This window comes from Nesoenas mayeri (genome assembly GCF_963082525.1).
Source record: "Nesoenas mayeri genome assembly, chromosome: 5".
NCBI classification, from domain to species: Eukaryota; Metazoa; Chordata; class Aves; order Columbiformes; family Columbidae; genus Nesoenas; species Nesoenas mayeri.
This window is the reverse complement of record NC_137548.1, coordinates 25,895,488-25,919,182: the sequence shown is the minus strand read 5'-3', so window position 1 is coordinate 25,919,182 and position 23,695 is coordinate 25,895,488. Positions and strand designations below refer to the sequence as shown.

The 23,695-nt window shown below is 40.9% G+C and overlaps 1 protein-coding gene across 2 annotated transcripts in view; it reads left to right on the top strand.

Moving 5' to 3' along the window:
* The window catches only part of LIN52 (lin-52 DREAM MuvB core complex component), a 47,916-nt gene extending 35,371 nt beyond the window's left edge, over window positions 1–12,545 (top strand). For both annotated transcript variants that reach the window (XR_013922165.1, XM_080345014.1), the window contains one exon: window positions 9,490–12,545. Coding sequence is in view for 1 of the 2 variants with exons in the window: in XM_080345014.1 (XP_080201140.1) it covers window positions 9,490–9,545 (56 nt within the window). In the remaining variant the exon portion in view is untranslated. The remainder of the gene's footprint in view (window positions 1–9,489) is intronic.
* The last annotated feature ends 11,150 nt before the right edge of the window (window positions 12,546–23,695 follow it).

Genomic DNA, 23,695 nt, shown 5'->3' with positions numbered 1-23,695 from the left:
GGTTTACTTCTTGTGTAAACCAAATAATATTGTTTGGTCATAAAAAGCATGAATCTTCTTTTTGTAGAGACCTTTAATAGTGATAATTCATTGTTGTGTTAAGGGCTGCAGTCATCTACATGGAAAAATGGTTCAGTAAGGACTCTTGGGATTAGAAAACATTTCCAAAATTTAGTCTGCTTTTTGAAGTAAAGACGTACCTCTGGACAAATAAATACATACTACCATAGTATGAGTTTCTTTCATCCAGATGTCTTTTGTTGGCAGAAGTTAAATTTAAAAATTAAATTTAAATTTTTAATTTAAAAATTCAGTTCCTCTTCACAGCTCAAGCCATGAGCTAACCTACTGACAGGGGCCTGATTCTGCCTTTTGGAGGTCGGGGGGCCGGACCGTTCTCAAAGCAGGGCTGCCAGCCTCCCCGCAAACACGCCTTGATGCCTTCTGATGGGATTTGTGTGCCCTGGCTTGCGTAACCATCCAGCTTGTACTCCGGCATTATTAGCCACAAGGAATATAGGGACTTACATAATCATTACACGATTATTTTTCAGTAACTGTACTGTAAATATGTAATTCTCTCTACTCCTAATAACTCTTAATCCCTTTGTTCCTATTGGCTCCTGGGCTCAGATTTTGCTGTGGCCTGTGTGCCCCGACCACTGATAAGACTTGAAAAAATTCTTGCTTTTAAGGTTCACCTGCTTTGCTCCCAGCTGGTGAATGGCATGGCATCGCGGGGCCCTGTGCTGTGGGGCCGTGGGCCTTCCCAGATGGGGCTGTTTGCATCCACAGACCTTCCACACGTGCCTGCCTGGGCATGTTCAGTGCAGACACCCCCCCCGCCCTGCTTCTCTGTGTGTTCTTGAGCAAACAGTTTTGATCTCATTTCTCCATGTTGCTTGATAAAGAACACTCCTCTTTGAGATACCATGGTGGTGAGAAAGCCTAAATCATTGAGAATTCTTGATCCTCTGCAGAGGCTGGGAGGCCAGAAAGAGATTATTTTTCTTTTGGTAGAAGCAGGTAGAAGAAAAGCTTCAGAGCTTCAGCGCCCCATTTCTATTCCCACTGTTTGCTTCCAATATCTGTGGGACTTGACGGTCAGAGCTCTTCTAAGCTGTAGCTGTTCCGGTGGTAACTTACACTTGTAAAATCCCTTTTAGGTGTACTTGAAGATACCCTCAACTTTGATATTAAACTGCCTTTCATACTGCTTTTAATGTGAGAAGCATAACCTAAATTTCTTTCTTTAAGCCTTATAAAATTCTTGAACATAACTTTTCTGTGTTTAATTAGCTTCATGAGTCAGCGCCTGGTCTCAGGTCTTGACGTTTTTGGCATGTTAAATTTTTTTGTGTATTTGACCTTGGCTTTATTCCAGAGTAAATATTTTAAGCTGCTAGTTGTGTGTGTTTTTTTGTCTTCGGTCTGAGACTAGGGGGCAGACATAACCAGCACTGAGAGAAGTGAACTGTATAAACCACAATTAGAATTGCAGTGCACAGGTGTTTGAAGATCTTATACAATTGCCAAGCTATTTGTTTCTCAAATGAGAGGGGCTTTGGGAGTGTATTTTGGAGAATAAAGGGAGCAGAAGGCCTTCCTTTTGGATGTTAGGGTTGTGGGGTTTGGTGTTTGTTTGTGGTTTGTTGTTGCTGTTTGTTTGTTTTTTTTCTTTTAATCCTAGTTTAAATTCTTCCGGACTTGATATATTCGATATCTGTGCAGAGCCAGCATAATGAATGGTTGAAAGTGATCTGGTGTTCTTGGTGATGGAATTTATAACTGCCTTCTGACAAGAATCAGCATCTAAGAGTAAAAATGTGTTGCATGCAAGCTTTTCTTTGAGCACCAAGTTAGGTTTTATGGTTTAAAAATCTGAATGTCGATGTTCAAAGTAAGATTACTTTTAATTATATTAAAGGAGAATGGCTTTAGCATCAGGGTTATGGGTGAGTTCTGCTGCAGATACTTGAGGATCTTTTTGGGAAGGTAGGCATCTTGAATCTCTATGCTAGTCATATACAAAGTATTGCAATGAAAAAATAGTGAATAAACAGCAGCTCACAGTACAAGACACTCGATGCATCTGGAGTCCCAGTGTTCACTATATTTTGCAATTTAATGCACGATAAATTTTTAGTTCTGTATTTCTATATGCTCCACTGTGTTAGATCTGTATTCTTGGGATGTGAGGTTCCATTAAAAAATAAATAATAATTGCAGCCCCCGCTCCCCCCACGTACACTCATTTTCTATAATATGGTAATGATATCACCGTAGCAGTAATTACGGGTCATCTTCATTTCTTTCATCTCTGCTGGTTCTGATGGCTTCATTCCTTTGACGGAGAAGATTTGGCTCTGGGTGCTGTGATTATTTTGTTAAGCATTATTCGAATAGACAGGAGTGAGAGAAATTAATCAATCCAAATGCAATTAGCATCATGTTTAACCCAGTGATGGACGTCTCAAGGTGAAACAGCCAGGGGAGTTTCAGACATTATTATTCAATCCAGTGGCTCTTATCTAAATTATAATCAAGAGAGGTTTTTATTGGCTTCGCAGAGAGGAGATGTAACTCTTTACCTGCTTTAGTGGTCAAGGGGATCAGGTCTTTGGCCCCACAAGACATTGGCTGCAGGCAGCTTCTGGGAAGGAGGAGGTACTGTAAGAGTTTCCTTTAATATGGGGGTCACTCAGGAAAAAATACCTATACATCTTAATATCTGTGACCTGGAACATAAGTTTGGTAGCTCTCTGAGTGTTTTCAGGGATGTTGTTACCCCTTGCTTCAAGTGTTCCCACTGATTGGCTTTGCCCATCTGTGTGTGAATGAATATTGTTTGTGGTTTTTGCATTTGAAGTTCTGTGAGCATCATTGTTTGTGACTGAGTGCAAACAGAATGGTGTTGCCTTGCAAGGTAGGGAAGTCTGATTAGGAGAATGAGGTAAATGATTCTGTAGAGAAGGAATCTTATTTTTTTTAGAGTAATTTTAGTATTTATTGAAAGCAACAGTAACATTTATGAGGATATCCTAATCTGCAGCAGATCTGTTATCACCATTCTGGATAATCCTGAATGATCTCTGAGATCTCTTTTCAGGTATATGATAAAACACCACTACTGTGGGTGGAGAAAAACGAGGTGGAAAGAGGTCACATGAGGATTTTGTGATTCAGGAAAGCATTAAGTATTTGATTCCGATTCTTAAGGCTCTAGCTAGCACTCATTAAACTGTTACAGTGGTTTAAAACTATATCAGTCTCAGCTATTTACCACTGCTCTGTCAGAGATGATGCTGGGAGGAGTGGACCATGTGCCTGCCCTGGTGTGGTTCATGGCCTGGCTTTGTGCAAGCCCCCACCTTCTCCAGCATTTCAAAACCAGCCATGCCAGACTGTGAACTGCAGCTGAAGTGAGGGCAGATTCTGCTTTCTCATTCACCAAGGGAAGGATGGTGATGTTTTATACCAAGGGTGCTGTTAATATTTTAAAATGCTGCAGCAAGAGCTGACAGAGCTCATCTTTCAGAGCCTGAATTCTAGCACGGTTGCTGACTCCTTTAGTATACATCTGTACATCACTGCTTGCTGAGGCTGTGACCCCATCTATAAGATGGGAATTAAATCACTGTATGTCTCAAGAATATTGTAAAGCTTGATAAACTTTGCAAGTGCTTCCATATTGATTATTGAAAGATGTCACGGTAATGCAAGCTTATTTCACCTGAAGGTTTATGCTGATTCTGTCGTCTTACCTGAAGAATGTGTTTCAGGAGCACTGGATGATTGCACTGATCTTCACTGTAAATGGAACAGTTCCTGAAGCTCAGGTCTGAGTGTCTGCGTGTGCCAGTTTACCTTCAGTAAAGGCAACTGACACTGCTTTTGCTGACCACCGCTCTGCTGAGGTGGCAGTTCCAGCTCACTATGACACTGGGCTTGGTGTAGCAGGAGATTCTGACTGACAAGTACTTGTCAAAGGCCCAGAGTCATCAAGCAGCGATTCATTTGACAACTGCATTTAGGAAGTATGCAGTTAGCAGAGTAATTGGAGCTGGTTCTATGAAGGAAGAGGAGTGAGCTGGTGCCAGCACAAATCCAGGTGGTGGTAGGATTTGGGTTCTGGTCTTGAGGCAGAAAGTGATCCATACAGATCTGTTGCTCTGAGAGAAGTTCAGATTACGTTGGCTGGGTAATAATATTCTGCTGGTCTCGTCTGAAATAAGCCTCTTTTTTGCTTTGAGGGCTGTTCAGTAATAGTGTCAATCTTAAAAGGTATTTGCTGGGTTTAGATTGCCTTCTTGCCTTCACTCTCCATCACTGTGACCAATTTTATTTAGTTAGTTATTTATCTGTTTATCATTTATTTATTTATTTATTTGACTTTCAAATGCAACACTGGCTGAGCCCAGCCAAAAGATGTGGCATTGCTGTTGGCTTTCACAAGCCCAGTCAAGCAACACTCCCACAGTTACTCACAGACAGATTCCTCTAGGCTTTTTTGATGTCCTACCAACTTGGACAAAGAATGGTTTTGTCTTCTTATCCTAACATTGTGTCCGAGGGTAAAATAAATAATTTCTGATGCAACAGACCCTTGTGATAGGAGGGTTGAAAACCAGAGGAGTGTTCTGCTGTGTCTCTGCAAGCCATGTTCTTTGCCCTGAATTTCCACTGATGGTTCTTTAGAAATAAACCCTTTTAGTTTTGTTTTCTATGTAGTCCTAAGACACAGCAGTAGTTTGAGAGTGCCTGATTAGTACTTTAAAGGAATCTTTCCACGTTGAAAACCAAGTTATTTACTTATCGTAAATACAACTGACTGGGAGGAATAACTGATAAGCTAGCAAAGTATGACACACAAGTATGACACTTTTTGTAGTCAAGAATGTAGCATTCAGAGTGTGATGCTACAAGACATTTCAGCATTAAACACATGTTCTGTTCACAGGACATTAATTGTATTTCCAGTTCTTTTTAGTAGCAAGACCTTTAGATTTCAACACGGCTACATTTTCAGGTCGGAAGAAGAACACAGTCAAATTTGTCCCGTAACTTGTACATCTGGGGGAGAGACTGAGAAGCACTTCTTTAGTGGATGACTTCATTTTTAAAATATCAGGGATTTGGAGATGCTCACAGGCTTTGTTTTCAGATTTTTAGATAAACCCAGAAGCAGTAATCAGCAGAAGGTATAATGATCACGATAAATCTGCGATAAATACAGTTTGTCACATACATCTTTTGCATTGACTTTATCACCAAGTGTATTGTGCTTTTGCATTTAAGTGTATATTATGTTAAAAAAGTGTGTACATGCGTTGCTTGGGGATTCTCCTGGATGAAAGTTGCTTATATAAGTGTAAATCACTGTTTTCGTTGCTGATTTTATAGCAGTAAATCCTTCCATTATTTCCTGGCTATCCAGACCTTATGACACAGTATGTCCTGAGCTATCATATGCCTGAGAAGGCTTTTTATGGGGAGCAATCAGGCTGGACCCCAATCTCCAGTGCAGTGTTTTTTTCTAATTAAATTGTCACTGGAAGGAATATCCGGAACAGCAGTTTTCATTTTCAGTCGAAGAAAAAACATTATGAGTCTTTGTCATTTGATTAAAAGTTACTTAACCTTTAAATTGCTACGGATGTAAAGATAGCTCTGAGTTTCCAACATAATCGCCTCCAAGTTAAAATCGGGAAAATCTTTGTGTAATGAAACCCATATGTCATAGTGAAAGGATGCAAAGCACTGGCAGAGTGGGCTGCTCTCGCAGGAGATTCTGCACCCAATCTTGTTAACCAGGACTGCTTTTGGTAATCCCTCATCTCCTCACTTGTAGGAAATCAATCTGTACTACTGAATCTTTTCAACCAGCAACCATAAAATTTACTTTGGAGAGGCAGCTTGAGGGCAATTGTAGTAGAAAAGGAGCCCCAGGCAACAAGCCTAAATGCAGGATTGAGGGATTGAAGTTCTAAAGAGGAGATTATATTCAACCTTATTCTGCTTCCCTATCAAGTAGAAATCTCTCCCTCTCCTTTCAGGCCCAGCCTTTCGTACCCAGTACCTGTTCTTGAGATCTGCTTGGCAGATCTTGCCAGGCAGCAAACTGAATTTGTACAGTACAGCATTCTGTGTTAATTAGAATAGCCTGATACCATTTTTCAATATGTTTATCTGAAAGCATCTATTGAAACACTCAACTTCCATTGTAACCAGTGCTGATAATATCTTAAAGTGTTTCTTCTATGGTCCTCAGTATCCTCTTCTTCTTCCCTAGTAGGTGAGACTAATTTGTATCCAAGCTATTGCAATCATATCCATTGTTGCTTTTCTATTGTAGGAGATGCATAGCGTAGCAAGGTTGTAAATCGTGACTTGACACAGAGATTCATGTTCTGTTTCATGCTGCACAGCCGCTGTGGTGTCTGTTTGCTGGTACAATGAAACCTATGCTCAAGCCCTCTCTTCACTTGAAGTCTGTGGTTTAAGCAACCATTTTAAAGAAAAAAATGCTTAAGGTTTTCCCTATGGTTTTGTCCAACCTTTTAATTAAAAAAATCTACCTCTGTCTACTACACAACTGGCTTCTGCTGTTCCCATGGGTAGTTCCTTTAAGGCAGGTTTTACCGTCTCCCTTAGACTGTAGTTGTATTTAGAATGTGGATGACAGTTTCTTCATTGACAGGCTCTTCCCTCACTCCAGCAAGCTCCAAAGGCCCCATTGGAAATTATATTCCCATTATTAAGAATTCATTTATCTGAAGCAATACTGAGCACAAGAGTCAGTTTAATATTAGAGGCTTTTCTGTGCAAAAGCCGAGCTCAAGTCATACTCCAGTGCAGGTTGAAGGGGAACAAAGGGGAAGGGATAGCCAAGACGTTTGAACGCAGTACCATGTAATATGTATTTGGCCTGTGTTTACCAGGAATACATTGAGCTGTGGTTCTTGGGCAGACAAGAGCAGCAGCTGAAGCAGAGAAAACATCATTGGTAATGTTTGTGGAAACTTGCCCTTAGTTTGGCTGGGATTTTTTTTGTGATATGAGGATGTTATTTCGTGGCCACTTTCATACATATACAAAGATGGAAGGTCCTTTCTTCCAGTTTGGCATCATATCTTTAAAAATAAAGCCCTGATGCAAGCCTGAGTATGTGAGGAAAAGAGAAATACAGAATAGCAGAAGGCTGTCTCTTGCTCCTAATGGGATTTTGTAGCAGCATGTGCGAGTTTGTTTCAGAAGTCAGAAATGAACAGATGTTGGTATAAATTACCTCTGTGTCTGATGTCTTGCAAATTAAAAGCGCGGTTGGCATCACTAAACAATTTCACCAGGTTGGGGGGGGAAGCGGGCGGTGATTATTGTAGCAGGTCGGTAAGAATCTTTAAGCTGCAGCAGAACAGGATAGCAAGGATAAAGGAATGAAGAATAAATTGAGAGGTCTGTGAATTAATCAGAAATGTTAACATCTCCGATGACAAGTGAACAGGAGGGCACGTGCTCTGGAGCAACCCCCAACCCACAGTAATTTCACTCAGCGCACAGAAGGAGTCTGTGCTCTCTGCCTGATTTATAGGGTGCAGCCCCCTTTGGGGGAACAGAATTGTCATGCATTCGTATATCTCCTATATGGGACTTGCACTCTGGAAAACTTTCCACTCTATCAACTACAGTTTGCTTTTGTTCTTTCTTCTTTAAGAGTGTTGTAAAACCATGCACTGTGGATGGTGCAAGGCAGGGAGGCGTCAAAGAACTGGTGCTGAAAATCTCCTAGCTGAAATTTTTTAAAACTTGCATTTGTATTTCATCTTGTTCTTTGTGCATAACAATTTAGTTCTTGACAAAACAAAAATCCACTCTGCCCTCTGCAGCACCTTCTACCTGCCTGTCACTTTAGCAGCACTTAGAAGATAGAAGCTGTCTTGCAGGTGGGGAAGGAGAGGTACAAATGGGTACTTTTGGGCTAGTTTGCACAGAAGCAGAGTTGGGAATGGATCTCAGATGCTATAATGCACAGCTGGAGGCTTGAACCAAGTGACTAATGCAGTGATGTGCTTGAGTCTGCAGCCAGCCTGAAGTGTGTTTCACTCGTGGCAGTGGGCTATGGACTTCGCAGCCTGTGAATATTGATATGTACCAGGCAGTTTGTAATAACACTAATTGTTTTATGGGGATCTTGTTGATGGCAAAACCTTGTGTTACGATCTTGGGTGAACAAATTAGAAGGTAATAGCTTAAAGAAGAGGCTTTAATGCACAAATTCTATTGAGTGCTTTAAGCTAAACATCTTATTACATTTTAGTTCTGTTCTAATAGATAGTAATGTCAAAAGAAAACGTAACATCGGCAACAAACGCACCTCCAGTTTTTATGCTGATTTCTGTTGATCCTTTTAGTAGAGTGGTCAGGAATTGAATGGGTAAAACAGAAAATGAATTCCCATTTCCACTGTCCAGTGTCTGTCTAGGATAGGTGTGGGAAACACACACACTGTCATCAATCCTGTGAAGAAAAACCTTCATATTTTGTTGGCTGTCAGTCCAGCACAAAGCTTGCAGCTTAATTTAAAAGAAATGAAAGGAAGCAGTGGTGGGAAGATTGTCTTTCTCCAGGACTCAGTTGCTAATAGTGGTGTCTTTGATGCATTGTATTGTTATTGCAAGACAAAGGTAGTATTAGCGCTGTTCTGCCGGCTTGTGAGCTTATGGGCTCACAAGTCAGAAATGTCTTGTGCAGAAAAGTGGCTGTGTAAACCCTGTTGTAATACAGCTACCAGAGATTGATGGTGCCAAGAGTGAGAGAGAGACGTATAAACCTTGCCTTGCTGTATTAAACATTGAAGGACTGACAATGCAGAGAGAGAGAGAAGACCAAAGCTCTATAAACTTTACTTTATTACACCATCCATAGATAAACTGCATTGAAGGAATATAAACCCCATTATATTATACTATCCAGGGACTGACACTGCTGAGAGAGAGAAAAAATGCTGTCTAATTTCTGTTGAAGATCATAGCATCCAGGGACTAATAATCCTGAAATGGAGAAAGAGAGAGTTCCATAATCTCTGACGGATTATAACATCCAGGAACAATTGCTCTGAGATAGAGTGATGGAGATCTGGATTACACCATTCAGAGATGGATAGTATAGAGAAAAGGGGATGCTGCCAGAACATAATGCAGTAGGAATAGAAAGCATAGAGTGTATGTAATGAGACAGCCTGTGGGAATTATTGCTGAGTTTAGGAGATTCCAGGCCCTGCTTGTATTTTTAGGTTGTCAGGAATTCAAGATGGAATAGAGTTTTATTTATTTTTCACTTTAAAAAACCCATCTCCTGACTTACTATTAGTATAAGCACAAATCTAAATGTATTTCTTATCTTCTGGTTAAAATCTGTAAATTATACAATTGCGTTTGCATTTCTTGACTTTGAAAAAAACATTCTTTTTTTCTTCCCTTGTGATTCCAGCTAGAGAAATGACTCGTGGGAAATTCCTGAACATCCTAGAGAAACCCAAAAAGTAGCTGCCACACCTGGAGTTTGTACAGAAATACCCTAACTGGACCATTTTACGTCCCGTGGATCCAGATGAACCCCAGAAATTCAAAGGATGGAGTACAAAGCTCTTGCGCTAGACCTTCAGAAGCAAACACCTCTTTTGCTTCCACAGCTCATCTTGGTGTGGAGGGAGACGTGTTGCATACACTGGTCCCAAGGACTGCGATTTGCTGTGTTGGAACTCAGATTTCATCTAACCTTAAGACATCCAACAGGTGGACTCAGCCCTCACACACTGTTAAAGAATTACCTGGGAGAGTATTTTAATCAGCCGTTCGAAGTGAACAGGCACAGTGTCCTTATTCCATTGCTCCCAGTGGCAGCGCCTGTCCGAAGCTCATAAAAGATCTGACACTGGCCAGTGCACACCAGGAGGCATCGACCTTTTGTGCGTCTTTTGTCTTAGACGCGTTGATTTGCTACGTGTAACTTCTGTGCTGGAAGATTTGAGTAGATTTGGGGTGCAGAGTGCCCGGTGGTGCCCGGTTTGGCGGGAGCACGTGCTGTTGGTGCCGGAGTGCAGCCTGTGCCATAGTTCTAGTTCCTCGCCGCCTTCAGAGGAGCACGTCTGGTGCTCCAAGGAGAACCTCCAGACCTTCCCCTCACCGCAAAATGGTTCTCTGGTGAAATCGGGACTGGCAGACTGTAGGGAGCAAGAGGTGTTACTGTATCATGAAGGAAAATATCCCTATGGAAACTTTGGCCATTACACAAAGAAGCAGGTTTGGCAGACCACTGCAATTCTCTGCATCTTACAGAGCTAGAAACTGAAAAATGTTATAAAGTTGAAAGGTGGTAATATTTTCAGTTAATTACTCCAAGAAGGGGTAACAGGATTGTTAGCTGCGTTGCAAAGATGGTCTGCTTGTACAGAATCTTAACGCTTCTGACAATAACATTTTGCAGTATTTTTAATTACCTATAAACCAGCAAACTCAAAATTTTCTTCCCCTACAAAACCAGAGTTTTTAAGGCAGAATTTTCTGTGACCTGGTCTCTTTCAGTACACCGTTTTGGGCTTTATTTATCTTGCAGTTTAATGTCTTTTCCTTCTGTTAATGCACTTCTGCATATTTACCCCTGAGAAGAAGTAAGGAGCATGTTCAGCATTTAAATTTTATTTAAGAGAATAATTTTTTTTTCATTTCATCCTCTTTCCTCTTCCTAGAAAACAACATTTTAAGCATTAATAAATATTTTCTTTCTACATTACAACATGATATTGAAACATTGGATGAAGAAGAGAGTTTTTTCTCCATTTAGAAATGTTATTTTCAGCCTGCAGGCTTTTCAAAACTTGTCATTTCCAAGGTTGCAGTCACATGTGAGAGGAGAAATGACTTGCAAATAGGCAGATCATTGCATTTTTCTGTCTTTGCAGAGAGAGGAGACTCTTCTCAGGTGCATGTGCAATGAAGAGGAGGAGATTCTTTTAATCAAATAGACTTCTCTGAATTTTTACTAAAAGGCTGGTGGCCTTCCGCTTTGCAGTCTGTGGTCTTGGTTATTACCAATCAGAACTGGGCTCATTTGGGACAGGTCCTGTTAACAACGTTTAAGCAGTTAAATCCTACATCCCGAAGGACCCTGCATAAATACTGAATGTTTAGGAATGTTAGGAGTCTGATGTAAAACCTAACAGATTTTGTTCTGTACTTCACAGTTTATCCAGGTCTGTGTTTAGCAGGAACTCCATCCCTTGAGAACATGAGATTTAAGACAGGTGAATGTGAAGAGAAGCTAAAAGTGGCAATTCAGAGACAGACAAGAAACCTGCTGGTGTAAACTGATGTTGGTGTAGCTCTAAGTATTAAATGATACATTTTGAATGCAATTTAAAGTCTGTATACTAGGTATATAATGTATATATACACATATGACATAATAGGATGCTTCATCTATATCACCAATATGATTTTGTGCATTTTGTAGAGGTTTGTTGATCCAACACATCAAGAAATTGAGACATTAAGAAAGGGGGAAGAATACAGGAGAAGATATGAAAGCCTGGCATGGAAGTATATGTATATTTTCTGATACATTTAGTAATGACTTTCAAACTTGAGGTAGTTTTTAATAACATACATTTTGTTTGTTTGGCTTTTTTTAAAAAAAAAAGCCTTTTACCATATGCAGTACTTACCTTCTATAGGGCAGCCAGTAACATATGCTTTAGAATTGTGATATTTATTGATTTTGTAATTGGCATCTGTAGAGATGAGTCAGTGATGTATTTTTTTTATTGGTAATATTCATATGTATTTTTGTGGGCTAGCTAGAGAATTGTAATCTGTCAGTGATTGTTCTGTGGTTTGATAATAAACAAATGCAAAGCTCAGAGATTCATCTGTGTTTCCAGAATAGCTCTCTGAGATGCAAAAGCTTTTGCTTTACCACCTAGGCAATACTCTCACTCAGGCTTTTCTTCACACGTCTGTATGCCACCACCTCAAGGTTTGGCCTGTGGATGCTCCATTCCCATCAGTAAATGAAAATTTGGCAATATCCAAATGGTACTAAGGGTTTTCATATGCTTTTGAACCCTATTTTTTTCCTTCAGTTATGTCCTTCCCGACATCCCTGCAGTATCTATCTATGCCAGAAGATTTGGGTGACTTTTATTTTGTGGGTAACCATCTGTATTTTGAAACAAATGACTGAGAAAAGATAAATTATGGGAATGAAGAGTATAATAAGATCAAGACTTGGTAATATTACTTGAGCTAATGCTTTGCTTTATAAAGTGTTCTCATGTGTTGGTATGTTAAATGTTACTGTATGATTCTTGGAAATATGTATTTAGTTCCTTTTAAGTGCCAGTGTTACATATATTCAGTTGTAAAGGTTATTCACTTCAGTCTTGGAGTATCAAATACTTTGCTGTTCAGTTCAACTGAGAAGAAATTCTTGTTTGTTATATTAATCATTATCAAAATAAAAGTCTAGTTGTTCTGGCAATTTAAGAACATTTAACTCACTGTTTTGCCGTTACAAAACTAACAATTTTGGAACAATGCTATAACCACAGTTTGCAACTTTCCTTCCTGTTTCTCTCAACAAGTCACCTAGAAAGAACAGTGAAAACTGACTAATCCAACTCGGAGGTAGTGTTTGAACCTTATTCTGGTTTATCTTACTGATTTTTATGTTACATAAAACTGTAGGTCAAATCACAAAGCCCATCTTACCTGTAATATTCTCCTTGATTATAAATTGTTGTAGGCTTATAGGGAAGGACATAAATATAAGGCTTACACAAAATGATTTTGCTTTAGGGTAACTCACCCAGCATCCAGCAATCTGTTTTAGTTGAATCTGGTCTTCAGTAGACTCCACACTCTCTAAGTTTGTCTTAGTCCTAATTTGTCTGTACTGGCATCTTCTAAAATACCCCTTGACAGTGAGTTATACAAAGGTTTTGTTTTGTTTGTTTTTAAAGGGTGTGGAAGTCATTGTTTGTTTTAAACCTGCTTACCTGATAATTCCATTTTTGAACCTTTTGTTTCTTTTATTGTTAGAAACGGGAGGGGGGGAGGTGTTTGTTTTGTTGTTTTTGTTTTGTTTCTTCTTCTAGTCTGTGCACTACTGCTGTTTTTTCAGCTCCCGTTGTGCTTTTGGTTCCATAGGTATGTTCACCTTCCTTATGTTCACGATGTTCAGTTGTCTTCTATTACAGCCCACCTGAGATGGCATAATCAAAATTGCAGAGTATTCTGAGTGTGAGTGTACTGTGGAGGTAAGTCCTAATTATGGCTCATATTTTGTTCCTCTGCTGTGTTCTCCCACATCATCACGGGCTAAATCCTGTTTTGAGTATTCCTAAGAACAGGATCATCACTTAGATTTGCAGTTTGTACAAACACCTGATCTCATCCACTTGATCTTCACCCACAGTAACTTGTCCTAGGCAACACTTTTTCCAAATCATGACAACAGTTATGCCAACCACTTCACATTGAGCAAGCGATACTGGTGAGTCCATTATCAGCCTATGCAGTTATCTAAAAAAGATACATTACATATTTGTCATATGGTCTGAAAACCTGGACTCCTACCACAAGTTCAGTAACATTGCATAAACGTTTCTGTGATACTAAACTAATAATAAATACTAAAGTAACACCAATTTTTAGACATATGCAATGAAAAGAAAAAGACAAATTGCAAGTTACTATTGCGGAAAATCCACAGACTTATGTATTTGCTCTCCTAAAGCCAGCAGTCATTCAAAATGTTCTGTACTGACACTTTAAAAAGTCATTAAATAATCAGTCTATAGTAGAAGATAATTAGTTGAAAGAATGCTCTCTCTGTATCTTCAGTCCAGCAAAATCACATTTGGATGGAAACTTCCCATGGACCAACAAACTGAATTGAATGAAAGTGATTAGAACAACAAATACAAATGTTGTACACACATTTCTGTAGTCACTGTAGCAAAAACTTCCCACAACAGAAATACCAAACCCCATGGCTCCTATATACAAATTCCAACCTATACACCAGCCAGTGTGCCAAATACTTCTGAAGATACTGTATGTGTGATGCCAAATATGCATTAGCCTTGTAAGAGATGAACCTTGATATTTTTAAAAGGCAAGAAAAGAAAAAAAGAGAGAGAAAAAGAAAATCAAAGAAAAGGAAAATAAAAAGGCTGGATCCTTGTAATACCATGATTCTTGGAATCAAAGCTGTTCTAGAGCTATGTTACCTCTGCAAGCCAGTCCTTACACCAGTGCTGGAAGTTTCTGGCAGGAGGATGTGAAATACAAAACCCTGAAGTCAATTGTGGCCAATCGTTTGAAGTCCACGTAAAGATATTTAAAAACTCAAGTGGCTGGAGAAGTATGGACTGATCCAGCTTCTGAAAAGTGTAATCCACCTTCTGCATAGAGTATGTGCAATAATGCCATTTTTATTTTGATTGTGCTAGATTTTCAGCATGGTGGGATCTCTTCACATTTTGACTTCATCATCCACTGAAGCTGCTGATTTTTAGACTTGACCTTTTCCATCATGTCCCTTTGAGCAGGATGACTGACTCCAGGCAGCTGATGCGTGTACAGAATAGGCGTTTTCTTGTTGGGTTTGTGTGGTTGACCTCTGGCTTGCCTGCTGATTCCTATAATACAGATCAGTGACCAGTGAAGCCAGAACGCTCCCTGCCTGTCTCTGTTATAGACACCTCAGTAAGGAACAGAAAAGAGGAAGAGGGCTGAGCTTGAAAGCCCTTACTTAATTGCTAGTAGAAAAAATGGGTAATAAGAATGACCTTGCACCTTATTTATTGACCAGATCTCTGGGGGGACAAAGTACTTGACTTGGTTCTGTATCACTTGAAAGGCTGGCTCTGTAGCCAATAGCTGATGAGTGGGCATAATAATATGGGGTAATTAAATTTTGTGCTTGCAGGCACTTGGATGCCAGGGACGATTTCCCTCCCAAACGTACCAGGCACATCTAACAACTTTCATCATAATCACAGAAAGCTTATTCTGAAGCATCAGAAATTTACCATCTTCTGCTTACTACAATAGCCCAAAACACAGCAGGTCACATCTGAAAAGGCAGGAAAAAGGCTCGTCAGCTACGTGAGAATGAGGGACAAGGAACTAGCAATGACCAAGTGGGCACAGATGCTTAGGCTGCCTGGTTCTGTGGCCTTTCTTTTGTTTTTCTCTTGCTGTATTAAAGGAACTTATTAGTTAAATCCATTTAAACTAGCTATATTTATATATATGTATATTGATTTTACTAAATTGCCTTTCAAGGTACTCACTGGTGCCTGTCTTTCTCTTATACTCTGCATGGATCAGTTTGTCACCCTGTCTTAGGTTTCTCCCCTGCTTAGCTCACTGAAGCTGAATAGCACATGTTAAACTGTGGACGAAGCACTTCTGGTGAGGCACCTTGGCCTGATCTGCAGGAGGGATCAGTTTGTGATCAGCTTCACAGGAGGCAAAGGGATCTGCAGGCCCTAAGTATCCCTAATGGGATCAGCTGAGATATTTTGCTCAAAATGAGCTTGTCATCAGAAATCAGGGAAAATGTTTTGCTGAAGAATATTTTGTTAGTGATAGTTTCTCAAGGAAGTGTCGGATTGAAAGTTGAAGGGAATATGTGCATTTCTTTACCTTGTTTTGATCAGGAAGTTGGAGCTGGGGTCTCCTACCTCCCTCACAACTTCTCAAAGTTCTTCTGGTTTTAATCATTTTGTGGGCATCTTTAGAAACCTGTCCTGTGAGAGCCAGTATGTGTTCCCTTCCATGGGGGAACCCTTCCGTGCTCCTTCCCAGCCTGAACTCCAAGGCAGACCCACAGCATGGCCTCACTGGAGAAAAGCAAGTGCCAGCTGCTGCATTTCTCTAAGGGTAGCTCCCAGCAAGCCTTAGCAGAGACTTAAGGCAAATCTTTGCACTCAAACATTTGTTTTCGATGGTGCATTTCTGCGTGGAAGTGTGGGTAAGGGAAAGGACAAGGTAGGACAGAGGGTTGAACTTGTGTTTCCACCATGCAGGTGGATGGTGGCAATGGAGAGAGGGTAGAGAAGGTCCATGTCCCCAGCAATGGGTGGCTGCGGCCCAACTGCTGGCCCCATGCCACGTAGCTGGGCCCCAGCTCTGGGCTGCTTTTCTGGATGTTTCTCCCCGTCCCCCTTCTCCTCCCGGAGCCCGAGAGGCGGCTCCCCGTCCGTCTGTGGCACAGGGAGCGCTGGCTGCCGCTCGTTAGGAGAATTCCCCCAAGTCAGACCTATGGTACAAGCCGTGTGAAGCGGAAGACAATTAGGGGCTTATTAGTGTCCTGGGGAGACGTGTAACTTGTGTTGCTGGGACTTACCAAAACAGCGAGAGTCTTACCGGCAAGCTCCAGCCGAGAAAAGACTGAGGGATTGTCTCACCTAATTACGGGGAATGGGCCTCTTTGTGTTTGTGATTCGGTACGGTTGTCCGATCGCTTTTCTCTGGCTGCTGGCTCAGGCCGAGCTGGAAGTGTGCTAATTAGAAGAGAAATGGACGTAGTGATCCTGTCAGCTCTTGTTACCGGCGCGGACAAAGCCGAATATTATTCTGAGGCAGTGTTTTGTGAGTGTCCTCCTTCCAGCTCTCATTAAGGGCAAGGTTGGTGGACGAGGAAGGGACTCGACCACATGGGTTGGCTAATGGAGCACAGTTACCGTTACTGTGCTAATTAACGGGCTCAGGAGGCAAATGTTTCTCTAACCAGCGGTCCCAGCAGCTGCACCTGGTGCTTCCAAAACCCAACCATCTTGCTGGGCAAGCCGAGCAAATGCTGTGTGTGCAAGGGGGAGGGGGTTTACACATGACGCACCCATCAGCCATCCAAAAGTGCACAAGAACCATTAAAAATGGTCAACAGAGAGAGGGAAAGGGCAGAGGGCTGAGCTCCAGCAATCCCTGCTCCCCAGTGCCCCTCACATAGAGTGCAAGTGTTGTCTTCTGCCCTGCAGAGGTGTGAAGTGAGCAGCAGGGAGAGACCTGAGGAATGGCCAGAGCATCCAGGTGCCATCAAGAAATACATCTCCTGTGAGCTGTGATCATCACAGGTCCCAGGGTGGTCAGGAAGGGGAAAGCTGGAAAGGCAAGAGCTGACATGGGAACGAATCAGATTATCCCTCTCTGCGCTGATGGTGGAACACTTACAGTCTGAGGTGAGAAGCCAGTTGTACATATGTATCAGGGTATTTCTTTGCCCCAGAAAGGCAGCTAGGCAAAATGGAAATTATTCACATAGATTAAGGCAGGTGAAGGTGATGACCAAAGGAGCCATGGGAAATGCTAAAGAAAATATGTACACTTTCATGCCATTCCCTAAACCTGCTACGGTGAGAGCAGAGAGAGTGACAGGAGAGATGGAAGACAAACCAGAGCCAGAGCAGGTCTGCAGTGTCCCAGCAGCTGAGACAGCCTCAGCAGAAGGCAAGAACAGTGCGTGCTGAGGAGGGTCAGTGGAAATGAGCAGTTTTATTTACTTGTCACACAGACTTTCATTTTAATGCATAGATGTTTTTGTAAAGGAATGTAGTAACTTGCAGAAGTAATTGCCGGTCGATGTTTCCAAAGTTATAGGAATGTATTAGTGATTCAGTCTGATTTGGATGTTATGGTCCTTCTAAAGGTCCTAATTAATCTGTCTTTGGGCTAGATGTCATAAAACTTGTGTCTTAAAGCTCTCCGTTTGCTTTAACAATGTGCTCATTGCACGCACTCACACAGGCTTGAGTACTGTTTTCAGACATATTTGGTTAAATGTTAAAGCTACAAGAGGTTCCCAGTTTTCCTTCTTGTGTTATTTGTCCCTGATGGTGAAGCTGTTCCAGTGAGAGGGTTAACTGTGTCTTCCCAAGGCTCCAGCAACAGTCTCCTGTCATCTTGCATGAAGCTCGAACTCTACTCTGTGCTTATGCCTCCTTATTTTTCTGTCTTGGATAGCTGTGAACCCAGCAAGGACACTTTCCCCACGACAGCATGTACACTGTGTCCTAGAACTTCAGAGCTGTGAAAGCCTTTCCCTTTTAACTGGGGTTCATTTCCTACTGGCTGCTGTGATGGCTTGAGTCTTAAGAGTCTTGATGCAGGGACTGATCCTCAAAGAGGGCTTGAGAAGTATCTTCTCTGCAAAGAGGTTTATTCTGGAAGGAGGAGATATGTAATCCTCTTACTAAAACCCAGAGAAGAAAGGTGAAAAGCGCTATTGCTCCTGCCTTACTCCAGTGTGCTGGCAGCTTTTATGATGCCTCATGAAGAGAAATATGCAGAGAGAGAAACATCTGAATGCAATTACTCCACCTAACCTGAGGGTCTCTGGTGGGCACTCAGTGAAAACCTCATCACCACTGCTTTTGAGTGTCTCAGCAGAACAAATCTGTAAAACCAGTGTCTGAAGAGAATAAAACTACTGTTAGTGCCTGCAGATAGCCACCGAGTGACCACTTACCTTGCTTTCCAGATGCTTCAGTCTTGGTCTAAGGAGGAGTCCCAAATCAATGGCAGAAAACTAAAGACCATCAAACCCACCTCCATTTTCATGCGCTGGAAGCTCAAGAGTTGAGTGATCGCCCTCAGTAAGGGTTGGTGACGGTTTCTGTGTCAAGCCTCCCTTAAGAGACTGGCAGACACCAAGAGAAAAGTCTCCAGGAAGACACATTGCTTGTTTTCCCTCTTTATCTCAGTTTCTTTGCCTAAGGAAGTGTTAAGGGTCCTTGATTGTCACATAAAAGGAGAGGTCTTAGTGGCCTGTTACCTTGTGTATAAATAATACCGTGCCAAATTTCTGACTTCCCAATGCAGATAAGGATCAATCAAGTATAAAAAAGTGTTGGTTTTGTGTCCTTGTTCTTCTGGTGAAGAACATCCTCCATACAGATTAGCAGCACTTGAGAATATCATGAAGAGAGGTGAAAAAGATGCAGATGGAGGGAAAAGTTGTGATGGCTTCTTGTGTCCTTCACTAAGTCCTTCTGGCACTCATGTACCACTTACTAATGGTAACTAACTGTACGGTACCTGGCCTGTGGGCTGTGTTTGGAGAATATCTCTTTAGCAGTTTGAGTTATCAATTGCATTACAGTACTTATTTAGAGCAGAGTGACCTCAGCATGTATCAAAACTTTATTGTACTGTGAGTCATAGAAACATGTAGTTAGGTGAAGGTCTCTGTCCGATTACGAGCGGATGAAGCAGTAAAAGAGCAGGAGAAAAGGAGACACCGACATGTGGAGAGTCTTGTTAGAGGCTGTCCAGCAACGACAACTCAAACCTTATGACTTCTTAGCCATAGTCCAGTGGCCCTTCCAGTGCTTGCCATCTGCCTTGTTTTTTCATTAAATAGATACAGCTTTTACAAAAATAAATAAATAAAATGCAAGCACCAAAGCAACTGACGGGCATTAGTAATTTAAATAATAATAAATTACAATGTAATACCAGACATTTTAATCTTTTTTTAAAGACCTGTAAGAACTGTTCAGGAAATTAAAATTTTTTAAAAGTCACTTTAATGCAGCGTTAAAGACTGAGAATTTAAAAACAGAACAGTAAAAATGAAGCTTTCTCACAATGCTATTAACTGCCACAGTATGCACGGTGTACATATGCATTTAGGAGAGTCATAAACATTATGGAAATCCTAATAATAATTATAACATCTTTACTGATGTAGGATGCTTATCCTGACCTTCACACTCTGGCAGAGAGGGTGTAAGTGCTGCTTTCCAGATTTGATGTAACTCTACACTTACTCAGTCCAAATGTTTGCCAACAGACCAGGATGAGAAAAATGTCATTTTCCTAATTCTGCCATGTCGAAATCCTTGCTCTTGCTCTGATGTTCTGTCGGTCTGATCCTGCCTTGACAGAGAACATTATTAAAGTGATCACTACAGCTCTCTAGAGAGCTGAAAACTATTTGCTCCAGCAAAAGAAAGATCGCTCCTCTCATGTCCTTCAATAGTTTTGGAGAGGGAGGAACTTGCTACAGTAAATATTGGCCTATGCCATTAGTGTAATGCAGCTGGGTAAGCCTTACAGGAGCTTCACTAGCAAGTCTCAAAATACTGTTAGCGAGCCATTGGGTGGGAGAGGACTGTGGAAATAGAGTGATATGGAAGACTGAATGAAAAATACAGGTAAGTAAGTGAGAAGAATTTAAAGACAGGGATTTAGAGGAGAGGAGATCAAGAGAGGTAAGAAAGCACAGTTTGGAAGACGGCGAGGTGTGGGGAGGAGGTTGGGGAGAATGCAAAACAGCAAAGGCAGCCTACTGTTACAAATGCAGTTTAAGAAGAAAAATAATGAAAAAAACAACACAGAAAGGGTGCAAACAGAAATAAGTAGTGTTTTTCAGCAAGATGGAGGTCAGGGAAAAGCAGAAATGTCCTGAGCAGTGGAACCAGCCAGGGAAGCGAGGTTCTGCTTGTGCATGTGTCTCTCAAGACATCTGTGGATTCTCTCATGCCTAACAGAGGGTGTGCTCACACTTCACTGAGGGCAGTCATTGGATTTCTTTCGTCAGCCACTTCATGTAACAAAATATACAGAAATATATTATCAGCCCTCCACAAAGTTGCCTGATATTGGCCTACAGGTTCCAAAGTTATTGGAACACCCACGTTCACCTGTGGATGGATGGCAAGATAAAATGGTGAATAGCTGAAATTGCAAATGGATTCAGTGACAGAGAAGGGGAACACATTAGGGAAATGGGGATTTATATCTGTTATTGATATATTTAATTTGCTTTACTGCCAATTTCTTTCCTGGTTTTACATTTAAAAAAAAAAAAGTAAAAAAAAAAAAAAGTATCAATTTAAAGCCCTTCTCCCAAATCAGCCTGATTTCACTGTGAATGTGCACACTGGTTATTTCTGGGGAGAAAAGTCTCTTACTGCAGTTTTGTCTCCAACACGCTACAGGAGATGCCCCAGGAACTCCCTTACCAGTTACACCACCAAAACCTGCCTGGGACCTTGTCGACAAAAGCCTCATGGTCCTTCCATACTGGGATGAATTGCAGCTCTCTTACTCAGACGCTCCAGCTATTTTCCTGCTGTCTTTCGCTGTGAATTCGCATCTCACTGGTTTCTGCTGCAGTGCTTCTCATCTGGTGTTTTCTAGCGACCTCCTCGTGACTGGATACTGTGGTTTGGCTAATACTTGAATTTTTACTGGGATCCCATTTTACTTTCAGCTGCTCTATTCCACATGTCCTTCTGTGTTTCAGTCTCTTAAAAAAATTGCTGATTTCCAGGGAGAAGGTGTCATGTCAGGAGGTGTTAGATAGGACAGGACCGACTGCTGATCTCTGGGAGGGAGGGAGACCTCTCTCTCCAACACAATACCTTTTTATGCATCATTATCCTTTATTTGCAGGTCTCCCGCCAATTTTTCATTTCATGTGCTGATGTAGCCAAGCCAATTTGAATTAATTTTGAGTAGGATTTATGTATCAAATCTTTACTAAAATCCAAATGTGTCAAATCCATCGTGTTCCCTTCATCCACTCATTTTATAATTCTATTAAAAAAAGCAATCAGGTTTCTCCAGCACAATTTGTTCTTTATAAAGCCCTAGTGCTGATAATTGTTTTCTTATCCGTATCCCTAGGTGGTTAGTGATTTTTTTTCCTCACACTTTTTATTCTGTTATTTCACTGGGAATAGATATTCCCGAGAACTCTAAATTTGCCTTTTTCCGTTTTAATGATCAGTGGCCCAATTCCTTTAATCTCCAAGCAGCTTTCTAGTTCTTATAACTTATCAAAATTATTGTCCTTGGTAAAAAAGAGATTTTGTCATTTCCCTTGTATTGGCTAGATAGATGTTTCTTCAGCACAAGCCCCAGTCCCAAAAACTTGAACATACAGGCTGAGTGCGATATATTCAATGAACTAAATGTGCTGTGAGTGAAACAAATGTGTAGAAATCATCAACTTCTTAAGTGAATCCAGTCAGGCTTTCTGCCTGGTAAGATCTATTCTGGGCAATTGTTATTGCCTACTGAAGAGGCATCAGGAGGGTATTTCTACATGTTTTTTATTATAATGTTCATAAAAGTCTTAAACTAAAATGAAATAAAAATAGCATCCAAATAAGCTACATATGTATTAATATACATATGTAAGCTATAAATATTATTGAGGGAAGCTAACGAAAAGAACACTATCTTATCAGATCAGTAAATTAATTTAGTCTCAGGATTGGATTGGAGATCAGTCATCAAACTAATGCCAAAATAATCAACTTCTATAAATTCTGAGAAGCTGTCCTGTTAAATTGGTTATAAGTCCAGCTTGGAGTTAGAGCAAAGAAATCAGAATCTGTACTTTGAAGGGGTATCTGATGTCTTTTAATGTCTAGCACCTGCACAACTTCAAAATACCTTTATTTGGGAGAAGGTGTGGATAGATACTCTGAATCAGCTGTCCCCTCACTCTTTTCCTCAGGCTCCTCCAGATCTGCAGGAGGCACCATGAGTGCATTAGTCAGAAGACCGGGCACGGGCGAACCTCTTACTGCTCGCCCTGACCTCTGCTGTTGGGTGGCAGATCGGCCAGTACCCCCATGCCAGCCCCACTTTTACCAAAGTGCCCTCTTCACCTGGGACTTGCGTTCCTCACGTGGATGTACACAGGTGGCTCCTAGGAAGGAGAAACTCGCTTGGTGGCTTATTCTTCCCAAGGTAACCAACTGCTCTTGGGGACTGCAGGAGACTAGTCCTCCTGGTGACCTGCTGATCTAAAAATAAAGGTTTCCTTCTCTTCGATTCTTGTGGTTCAGATGGTCTTGCAGCACCTTCAGACAAGTTAGATATGAAGTCTCCCTTGGGATCCTTCAGTTTAATTCAAACAAGTTTGCAACAGGTCAGCACTGCGGCACATGAACAGAAACAGTCTCACGTAAGCTATGTTCTCAGAAATATTATTTATTTTCTACAGCATGGAACAGGATCTCTTTCAGTTCTCCTCTCACCTCATAATGTTAAAATGCAGGGCACAAAATAATAAGAGGGTTTGTTCTTATTTGGGTCAAATGTCTTGAAAAAAATCCAGCATTTATTGAGAATTTAATATAAAACTCCTACAGAAATAATGGGAAAAATACTAGCCCAAAGGTCAGTCATTCAGAATTTATTCATCAGCAAAATAAAAATACATTTGGACTAACAATAAATTTCACAATTGCTGTTTCTTTTGCTAACCTAAAATGAGATAAATGTTCTTATTTTTCTTGCAAACAAGATAATTACAGTAACCCTCTTACTCCCGAGTAAGGCAATTGATCAGGCACCTTCTTTTCTGAAACCCAGATATTGATAGAGAACAGTTACTTAAAAGCTATTTAGGATGAAATATGTTTGAAATTATATAGGATGTCTGTGCACCTAGCCTTCTGCTAACTGGCTTCTCAGGCACATGAAATTAAGCACATATATCAGGAATTTGTGCATCATGTACTGAATTTGGGTTGGAAGTGTAGAATTTCGATCTTGGGGTCTCATTTAAGCTTAAAGTACGAGCTGGTTTGCTGGTGATGGAGACCTATGTCACTTACACAGGCAGCACCTGAAAAACGTCTTTAAACTTCAGAACTGGGAAGTTG